Source organism: Mus caroli, chromosome 9 (genome assembly GCF_900094665.2).
Source record: "Mus caroli chromosome 9, CAROLI_EIJ_v1.1, whole genome shotgun sequence".
NCBI lineage: Eukaryota > Metazoa > Chordata > Mammalia > Rodentia > Muridae > Mus > Mus caroli.
The window spans coordinates 36,591,151-36,602,704 of record NC_034578.1 but is presented as its reverse complement, the minus strand read 5'-3'; the positions used below and the strand labels follow the sequence as shown (position 1 = coordinate 36,602,704).

General features: G+C 35.5%; 1 protein-coding gene across 1 annotated transcript; it reads right to left on the bottom strand.

The window, feature by feature from the left end:
* Positions 1–291: 291 nt before the first annotated feature.
* On the bottom strand, positions 292–1,236 carry LOC110301956 (olfactory receptor 150-like). Its single transcript, XM_021172678.1, has one exon. The coding sequence runs from the start codon at positions 1,228–1,230 to the stop codon at positions 292–294; it is 939 nt and encodes a 312-aa protein (XP_021028337.1). The 5' UTR covers positions 1,231–1,236.
* Between the last annotated feature and the right edge of the window lie 10,318 nt (positions 1,237–11,554).

The following is an 11,554-nucleotide window of genomic DNA, read 5'->3' as shown; positions in this document are numbered from 1 at the left end:
AAGAGCCAGATTATATACACAAAGCAGAATGAGCTATAGGAAGACTTTGGGGTGTTTTGAAAATATTCAGAGGTGTAGTAGTTGACTTAAGGTTGATAGACCCTCAGACAACCCAGAACTGCTTCCTTCATGTATTTAAATTTTTTAAATCCAGTTCTTCTTGACATTTTTTGGTAGTAAATAACCATGTGTTAATGGAATTTTCAAGAATTAACATGTATTGTTGTCTCAAGCTATTTTTCTTGTCAAAATTGTAGATATAAGAACTTTCTACTAAAGAAAAATATTATTTTACATATGAAATGTCTTCTTTCGAAGTAACTTATTTAGAGCAACTTTGACATCTCTATTCCTCAGGCTGTAGATCAAGGGGTTCAGCATGGGCACAACAGTAGTGTAAAACACAGAGGACACTTTCCCTTGATCTTCGGAGCTAACTGATGATGGCTGAAAGTACATGAATCCAAAAGAACCAAAGAAGACAGCAACAGAAGTGAAGTGGGAGCTGCAGGTGCTGAAGGCTTTGAATCTGCTTTCAGTGGATTTAATGCGGATGATTCTGGCAATGATAAAGCTGTAAGAGCTCAAGATTGTCAGCATTGGCACACAGAAATTAAAAGAACTGAGGCACAGAAGTACTACCTCATTGACAAAGGTGCTGGAGCAAGCAAGTTGCAGCAATGGAAGAAGATCACAGAAGAAGTGGTTTACTACATTAGCCTTGCAGAAAAGTACTCGCAGCATGCAAACAGTATGAAGTGTGGCTTCAATGAGACCTATGCAATACACCCCACCTATCATCCATAAACAGACTTGGTAAGACATGGTGATATTATACCTCAAGGGGTTACAGATGGCAACATAGCGGTCATACGCCATTGCAGACAACATGTAACACTCAGATATAACGAAGACTAAGAAGCAGTAGAGCTGTGTCATGCATTCAGGGTAGGAGATGATGTTCATCTCTGTCACAAAGTTCACCAGCATTTTGGGGATAATAACAGTAGAGTAACAGAGGTCAATGAAGGACAGGCTGCTGAGGAAAAAGTACATGGGGGTGTGCAGGTGGGAGCTAATCGAGATCAAGATGACCATGCCCAGGTTCCCCAGCTCCGTGAGCAGGTAGATTCCAAGGAAGAGGAGGAAGAGGGGCAGCTGCAGCTCTGGTTTGTTTGTTAACCCTGCAAGGATGAACTCAGTCACTGTGGACTGATTGCCTTCAGCCATTTCCTCCTGAACAATTCTTTTTATAGGAAGTGAGAAAAAGATTGTTGATCACTCTGCACTCGATTGTGACATTGAATTAAAATAATTTTACTCTGTTGTCTTCTGCTGCCAACAGTTCTTCATGGGTAATACAATTAAAAGACATTAACATGAGGCATAAAAATAAATATCTACTATATCTATATTTATCTGTATTCCATAAACCCACAAAGAAGAGCTATAACAAATTCTATGGAGTTATCTAGCAATCTCTCATGTCTATCTTATAAATATTGTTTTATATTAAAATATCAGCATCATCAAGGAAAACAAACAATACCTATGAAAAACTTTCACCATTAGTTAATGAATGAAGCAACATTACACTATTTATTTAATATCACAGCATAGATTCTAATTATATTAAGTCAAACAAAACACTATATATGAAGCACCTCTAATTATAAATGAAGAGATGAGACTATATCTATGTTAATAACAATGTTTTATATAAGTTCTCTACTTAATAGAGACATTTGAAGAAACATTTTAATGGTCATCGTATGGCAGAAGATTGAAAGGAAATAACCATTAAGCTTATTAGTAATTTAAAAGAAGTTATAATTTACTTATATATATTAAATGAAATAAATATGACATTGCACTTGGAACTGCAAAGCAGTGTGGAAGGGAATTAAAGAGATAGAGAAAAGAAAGGCATCCCCATTCATGACAATGAAAATAACTTTATGACAATAGATGTGCTTTCCAGGTCTTTTTTAAAACTCAACTTTCCGTTTTTTATTTTTATTTGATTTACATATACATGAATCATTATAAATTCAAAATTATGTGATCAACAAAACTCAGAACTAACTTGAAACAGGATAATGGAGCCCTAAACCTCTTCCCTCTTGAATCTCACTACAATATTTTTATAATCTGCATAGTATAAATGGGCCATCAATGGAACACATTTGATATTCCAGAAACAAGTTTCACTCTCTCTCTCTCTCTCCCCATATATATATATATGTGTGTGTGTGTGTGTGTCTATGTGTGTGTCTATGTGTGTGTATGCTTTGAGCATGAAGGTCCATATGGTACTGGAGTAGATTGGTATTTGTTATTAATATGAAACTATTTCAGACACCATTAAATCAAAATAATTTATAAGTGACCTATTACAACTAAATATAGCAGATAAAGCTGTATTCATATTGAGGGAAAACAGAGCCACACATTTTCAAATTTAAAATTAGTAATCTTTCTTATATAAGAGCCCAAATTAGAGGTTGCCCTACAATATTAGTAAATTGAACATAATATTAAATCTGAAAAAATTACACACAGCATAGAAACATTTCCTATAACATTTTCAAGGAATAGAGTTTTAGATAGAATATAAGAAAATAAAAATAATAGCATTTAGGTCGGGCAGTGGTAGTGGATGCCTTTAATCCCAGCACTTGGGAGGCAGAGGCAGGTAGATTTCTGTGTTCAAGGCCAGCCTGGTCTACAGGTCTATACAGAGAAACCCTTCTTGAAATAAAAAAAAAAACCCAATAACAACAAAAATACATTTAAGACCAGAACACCAATAGCTCAGGCTCTAAGACTGACAATTAGTAAATGGGATCTTATGAAATGGAAAGGCATCTGTAAGGCAAAAACACTGAAATTAGGACAAAACTGCAGCCTACAGAATGGAAAAAGCAGCATTTCACCATCTTCTTGACTGACACTGGGCCAAGAAACAAAATATAATAAAATTAAGAAACTAGACATCCAAAGGGACCCTGTCCAAGAAGCCATGTTGCTTCTGAATCCCACTCGCTCTCCTCTGCAGACTGGTCTCTGAGGTAAAGTAAACATAATTAATTCCTGGTAGAGTAGAAAACTTTGAATTTTCTGAAGGTGTAAATTGTAAAAGTCTATGTATTTCACCCACCCTTCTGCAGTTGCATACATTCATGCTAAATCTCTCTTCTACTTGAGAGAGGTTGTAGTTTACATTTTTGTGTACATATTTATTTTCAGAGGTATGTGATTTTTAAATATGTGTGATGTAAAATTCAGTCATACACATGGTAACTTTTAAAAAAGAAATTATTCATAAGAAAGAAACTAGATATCAACAAACTAAATAATACAATTAAAAATGGGCTACAGATGTAAACAGAATTATCAACAGAGGACTCTCAAGTGGCCAAGAAGCACTTAAAGAAATGCTCAATATCTTTAGCCATCAAAGAAATGCAAATCAAAACTACTTTGATATTTGGTCTTATATTTGTTTGAATGACTAAGATCAAAAACACAGATGACTGCTCATACTAGTGAGGATATGGAGCAAGGTCAACTTCTGCATGACATGTGGCATAGTAAATATGTACGCTACTTTGAAAATCAATATAGCAGTTTCTCAGAAAATTGGGAATCAATCTACCTCAAGAACCAGATATAGCACTCCTGGGAATATATCCAAAAGATGCTCCATCCTACTACTACATTACCTGCTCAGTTATGGCCATGGCAGCTTTATTCATAATATCTAGAAACTGAAAACCATGTCAATGCCCCTCAAATGAAAAATGGATAAAGGAAATGTGGTACATTTACACAATGGGGTAGTATTTATCTGTTAAAAAATGACACCATATAATTTGCAGGAAAATGGATGGAACTACAAAAAGTCATCCTGAGTGAGATAACCCAATTCCAGAAAGACAAACATGATATGTGCTCACTTATAAATGGATATTAGCTATAAAGATTAATTATGCTGCAGTCCACAAACCCAGAGAGGCTAAAAAAACAAAGAGGTCTCAAGGAAGGACCCATAGATTTCCCTGGGAAGGAGGAATAGAATAAATGTCACAGGTGAACTTAGAGCAGGTGGGAATGGGAACAGGAGGTATTAAGTGAGTGAGCAGGAGACTGTACTGGCAAAGACAACTAGAATTGGAGGACATTTCGGTGCCAAGGAACCGTACTGTAATAGAAACTTGGTAGAGTCTATGAGTGCGACCCTAGAGAAGATTCCTAGTAAAGGGTTATATGAAGCTTGAACTGGCCAGCTTCTGTAACCTGGTAAGTCTGCTAGTGTAGGAACTAGGAGACTGACACAGCCACAAAAATTTGACCTATAATTCGACCAGCCTACAAGATGTGCAGGGGTGAAGGTGGATCAGAACTTCTGGGAGTGGCGAACCAATGACTGGTCCAACATGACTGGCCCAACACTCAATGAGAGATAGACAGACAGAGACAGACAGAGACAGAGAGACAGAGCAAGAAAGAGAGAGGTGCTTCTCTGCTCAAATACCTAGGAGCAGATTCAGAAACTCATATCAAAGAATAGACAGAATCTCAAAAATGTGGAGGAAATATGTTAGAAGCCAGAGGGTCAACAATATCACAAGAACACAGCTCATAGAATCAACTAGGCAGGGCTCATAGAAGTTAAGAGAAACCAAGCAAAAATCAAGGAGCATATATGGTTCTGACCTAGTTCCTCTACATATATGTTACCATTTTGTAGTTTGTTCTTGTGGAACTCCTAACAGAGTGAATGGGGCCTGTCCCTGACTCTTTTGACTGCTCTTGGGACTGTTTTGCTCCTATTGATTTGCCTAGTCTAGCTTTGATATGAGGATTTTGCCAGGTCTTATTGTAACTTGTTATGTTATGTTTGGTTGATATTCTTAGGAGTCTTGCTCTTTTCTGAAGGAAATTGTGGAGACGTGGATCTGGGGGAGAGGGGTGGTGGGTAAGAGAAACTGGGAAGGGAAGTGGCAGGGGCAACTGTGGTTGGGATGTAGTATATACCAGAAGAATGAACAAATAAATAAAACTTAAAAAGATTTATATGTTTACTCATATAGTGTCTACATAGTGTATTGCACAGAGGTGCAAGTACCCTTGGAGGCCAGAAGAGAGCTACCTGACCTTTGAGAGGAGCAAGTACATTTATTCACTGTGCCATGTCTCCAGCTCAGCAAATAAGAATTTCTTAAAAATACTATTGCACTCTCAGTAACATTTGTTAAAGTTTCAAGACTTTTGAATACTTTGGAAACTAAAGTCTTTCAAAGCAATATTATTTTAGACAACTTTATTGAATTAAAATTGAAAAAGTGTGTGGATGTATTTACCAGAAAAAAAAGAGTTATTTATTCAGGGAAGAAGAGATGGTTCAGTGACTAGGAGTACTGCCTGCTTTTCCAATTAGTAAATAAATAAATGAATAAACTGTCAAATTTTGCAATTTATAACAGAGGATAGGGACGACCATTCTTTTATTGGAGATGCACATGTGCCCAATAAGCATTGGAAACACTGCTTTATTGCCCAGTATTAAGAAAATTCAAATTGCAAGTACAATTAAGTAACCTGTCATATGGATCAGGATCATGGCGATGAAAGCTGTATTACAGGGATGTAAAGAAACTGGAGTCCTCATATGTTTTGGGTGGGGTTATAAAATGCTACAGGAAACACTAAAATGCTTCAAAATAAAACTATGGACTTATCATGTTGCAAAAATTTCAGTATGAAGATATACCCATGATAATTAAAAGCATATACTCACAGAAATATGTACAGGACTGTCAAAATAGAAGAGCTTTTGAGATCATTAGGTTGAAAATTCTCAAATATTGATCTACTGATAAATAGACAGACAAGGTATACTTTATCCATAAAACAGACCATCGTTCAGCAGTAAAGATAATTAAAATCCCTGAATAGATATCTTCAAAGGACATGAAATTCTGTAAGTAAAATAAGCAAATATAAAAGACACCAGAGTTTTGGAATCCATTTATAAAGGTATCATGAACAGGCCAGTCAAACATTTAGAAACCAGCTTGGTGTCTATGAGGTAATGAAGTGTGGGAAGGAAGACACTGACATCTCATAGTTACAGGATTTTATTTGTGGTGGAGATGGAAATGTTCTGCAAGAGAACATGATAATGGCTGTGTAATTCAGTAAATATATTAAAAACACTGAATTACACTGAAGAATATACATTTTATAATATAACACACTTTAATATATGTGTTATAAAAGTTAAAATTAAATTAGATCCCTGAAGTAGCCTGATCAGATGAAAGATTCTACCACAGCCTGTACCATTTCCATCTGCCTGGAAGCACTTTCTATCTACTGTCTCCCTGGTGTGTACCTTGTAATTTGTATCAAATATTCAGGTTTTCTCAATATTGGGGCATCTCTGTGAAGCAGTCAACTGTTGTCTTCACTTACTAGTAGTCATATTATCACAGGATGTGCTTAGCCTTTCAATCCCCAAATAAAGAAAATTAAACACTTTCTAGCTATCAACATGTTAAAGACAGAAGGTAGATACATCATCTAGAGCCTTCCTTCTTTGTCTTCTATCTGGGAAAGTTCAGAAAGCACAGTCAGCAATTAAGCACCATGCCAGAGGAGGCTTTTGGACTTCAAGTTCCCCGCCTCAACACACTGGAGACAAATCAGCTACTTTCAACTATATACTATCATGCAATGTGATATTCTGTCATTCCAGCACAAATCATACTGCCACATAGTAAACCATTCACTTCCATAGTATCCACTGATTCCACTGGCTGTCTGACTAATTTCTTCCGTTTCCTGCCTCTGGAAATGATGTTCTGGAAAAGAAAGGTTCTTAAAACAAAGGCTCCAGTATGTCTTACTATGTCACTGTACACTTGACACTAGCCATCAGTGTCTGGCCCAACTGAATAATTGCCCTGAAGTCTGACATGCTCTTATAAATTCTTCTGCTTCCTGATCCTTTAACACCTTCATGTTTGGATGCCTTTGACCTTGGTGGGTGGTAATAAACACCCTAGCCTGAATTATTTGTCTTATTCTTCTTTTAGCTGATACACTGAGTTATCAGTTTTGCTTGTTTCTTAGTGTTACTGAAGCAGAAATGACATAAAACAACCTTTAATATTTAATATTTATAATTTGTTCAGATTATGCATATTCAAACACTCACGACACCACAGTAATCAAGGTAATGGATCTTGTAACATCTCCCAAAGGTTCCTTATGTACATGCAGTTTATGTGTGGTCAGAATGCTTAATTTGATACCTACATTTTTCAGTTTGGCTGTACAAATGGCATATTATTAACTATGTACACTGCTTTGCAAAGAATGTATTTATAATTTATCTTTACGACTTTAGTAAGATTTTTTACATTGATCAGTTATTCCTGTCTCTCTGCCTTCCATCCTATGGTAGAAATTTTGTATTGTTTCCTATGGATTTTACTGTAATACTCACCACATTTAAGTACAATAATTCAGTGTCTTCCCTTTTGTCCTTAGCTTTATTCAGTGAGCATAATATCTTCCACATTTGTCCATGTTGATTCTGACTGAAATATTTTCTTTGGAGAAGAAAACAAAACTGTGTTATTTAAAAAGTAATTCTTTCTAAATTAGCCTACACAACAATGGTGAAATCACTAAACTACACCTAGACTTCAAATTTTTATTATACTTTTACAGATTTACCTAGAAAGTATTTAAATAATTCTGTACTCTCTTGACAAAATCTTTGATAAATCTCCATAAACATCCTATGTGAGCTACACAGTTATGCTTTGTGTATGAAAACTCAGGAAAATACCTCATAGTTGTATGAACCCAGGAAAAATAAAAAACATGTCTTAGAATTAGGAAATTGTCCTGAAAAGGGCATTTTATGAAGAAGTTAGCTGATAATCATATGCAAAACTATTCTAAAATTTATAGGAATTTATAACAAATGCTTGCAGGATGACACTGTTTTTAGAAGATATTGTTTGGATGTGAATGTGAACCAAAAGTAACATCCATTCAATAGTGATAAACGGAAATGATGTTTTGGGTGTTGAATGTTATAGAGATGCATCACACAGGGCCTTCTCAGACTACTACAGTCTAGAAGGAGAGAGGGAGATAGACCGTTTGATGGTATACTATTCAAAGTCAAGTGTTAAAGTAACAGTTTTCGTGTTCAATATTATGGATGCACAAAAATTTTCAAAATATTTAAGAATGTAAATGTTTGATTACAGTGAATAAGTTGCCTAAACAATGGAAGAAATAGGAACATAAGATTTATCTTATGACTTGAGTTATATAATAAGTGTTATCTGATGACTTGTGTTAAATTGGAGGTGTGGCTCAGTTTCAGCATTATAAGTTAAATATATTCAGGCAATTTGAGTGACTATATTGCAATATTGCAGTTATTTGTACTCAGTTTCTGCCTGACCAGTAGCACAAATTGGGATTGTATTTGTTATGTTGCCTCAGATATAGTATAGCAAATTAGATAAGTTATTTGTTAACATCAAACCAATTTAACCATTAAACAAACCTGGGATAATGTAAGGGTTATACATTTTTTTCCTGCATTCTGATATGTCTCCTCAAAATATGAGTGACCATTTCAGCTACTTTCTATAGTATCTAGAGATCGAATTTCAGATTCTGTCTCATTCCTACGTAGAATGATGATAGGAGAAACTGAATTTAGATGCTTACCTTTTATTTATTTATAAATCTTTGTTTCTGTTTTGTGTAATCTTTAGAGGCAGTGAACATCACATAAAATAGTTCTGTAGTAGGTAATAGTAGTTCAAAAATAAATCCCTACTCTCTTTACTCAGAGGATCAGGATTACAAGTTCTAGGTAGTTCACATATTATAAATCAAGTGCCGTGATTCATGTGCTAACTTCCCAAACCACTTACTAGAATGAAGTTAGAGAATTTTTGATATATAAGAGGTAATATAAATAATATCACACACACACGCACACATACACCAAGAAAATCTCTCAAGAGTTCCTATCATTATTGTTAGGTTCTTAGAGTGACAGGCTGGGAGAACTAAGAGCAATTAATTTTCTCATTTATCCCCTTGTGACACTCTTATCTCCCTGTTGTGTGATTCTTTCTGTTTTGAAACAGTGACCTTTAGCTTAAGCATAGAAACTAAACCCTAGTGAATTTGCCTGTATGAAGCATCAATGACAGTGGTTTTCAAATTAAAAATAATATCTGAAATACCTGAAACCATATCAGTGTGTTTCTGTGTATTTAAGTCTCTGGGAAATAATGATATGTAATTTTATTAAATGCATTCCTTTCATGTCTATTTTGTGTTTTCAGGATATCTTAAGGGATCTCAGTGAAAGGTCATATTGACTTAAGTAAATCTGGAAATACATGGAGATTCAGGAATAAAAACACAGTGAACCTTTGTAATGATTTTAGATTACATAATAAATTACTAGTGGAGGTGCTTTTCATGGTTGTGCTTGATAGAAATTCTGAATTCAGTGTAATTAGGAATAATACACCATGAAATAATCCACAGTGGACTATGGTAACTAGTTTTCTCCAATTGGAATGTTAAGGATAATATATGTTGTTTGTGGAGTAAATTATGTGGTAGTAAATAGATTATAAAATGCTGTATGACTGACGTTTAGCTTAGTATAAATATACACATAAATTATTGATGCACGGTTGAAAATGTATCTGTCTATATAAAAGGTAAACATATATACATGCCTCCTACATCAGTCTCAGAGAAGTAGAAGCCATGACACCCAAGCAATAATGAAGACACCTCCTCCCTTCTTCAATAAAAATAACCAGACCCACCTTGAAGGCATAAATAATATTAAGTCTAAGCAAAAAGTGCCCAATACATTTGAATCATGTTTTATTGTGGCAGGAAACAAAGAAATGGTGAAACAAAATGTTGGTAGAAAGGGTTTTCAGCAATCAAGATGGAACAAGCTTGGTCATAAAATAAATATATTGATAGCAGGAAATAATAAAAGAAAATAATTACTCATGAATCCAGTAGGTCCATACAAATGAGTAAGAGTAGCATACAGATCTATAACAAACAAAGAGCCCACATCAGTTATCTAAATGTTTTTCATTCAAATAAATGGAGGACTTAGAATAATGAACTCATATACTCTCTATATGATCTTCTATACCTATAATTACTTTTTTGTTGTTTGTCTGGCTTCTCACTCAGTTGTAATAAGAAAAATAGTTAACTATGGCACACTGTATTCTTCCCACATAGACACTATGTCATTGCCATACAACTGACACCTAACCTACATCCATTGTCTTGCTATAAATGTATTCATAGAATCCCTCCATACTTCTCACTGCCCCATTGGCTTGGCGTCAGTGCTTTATTTTTTCCGAAAGATTTATTAAGATGAGCTTCATTCTTGGCCTGTGATTACAGATTTTCCTATGCCATTTACTCTACAATGTACATCTGGCAAAATTCTAATATCCACCGTTACTAGACTGTATTAATCCATAAACTAACGATAGACAAATATTTTCACTTTTGTATTACTGGCGTTTATGTTTAGAAATGTGCTACTGGTTATTCCTTATGTGTATTTCTTTTTTTTTTCTTCAGGCAGTTGAGGATTAAAAAATATATGAGCGTTGTAATACCTTAAATGGAAGTTAAATTTACACTTTCTTCTCTCCACACCATCCAATTATCCATATATGAGGTTTTTGGAATGTTTTGAGGAATATGATCATTGTTACACAGGGCTTAGAACTTAAGTCCTTTTCTAAGTCATAAGGGAATGTTGTCTTGAAGCTCGATAAGAAAAAGATGAGGCAGAAAATTCCATGTAGCAGCAGATTTGAAACAATAAGGAAAGAGAGAGTATATCTCTTCACTTCCTCTTGATTGGTTTTCTGCCATGCCTGGAAGATCACAGAAGTTTGCATCTGTTCTGAAGCAGGAGGACCACTCAGCCTAGGCCACAGTGCTGTCTGTGCTTTGGCTGCATGCCAATGGCAGGAGTGGAAGTGTGCATGGGAGGTTCTGGAAAGGAATGCTGTGGCCTGGCTTCATGATCATGCAGTTAGGCGCACAGTGCTGTCCTCCCTTTCCCTCTTTCTCATCGGTTTCTCCAGCAACTATGCCTGACAGGTAGCAGAACACCCTAGAGTTTTCATGGTTACCCTAGCCTATTGTCTGTTCCTCCAGCTAATTCCTCCTTTTCAGGACTAGAGTGAAGTATGGACTTGGTAGTTGGGGCCAGCTGAGCAAACTGAAGGAACACAAGTGTGGATGCATAGCTGAATAAGACTATCTGTAGATGTGTAGCAAGTACTCATGGATGTTTACTGTATCCTTGTGCTATGTTCCTTTGGACAGAAATGGCTAAAGCAGAATCTGAAGAAGAAAGGGTTATACTGCAGGAAGCTAAATCAAGGCTGAAGGGAGAGGTTAGGAATGATTGACAAAGACTGAAGAAAGAGCCTTT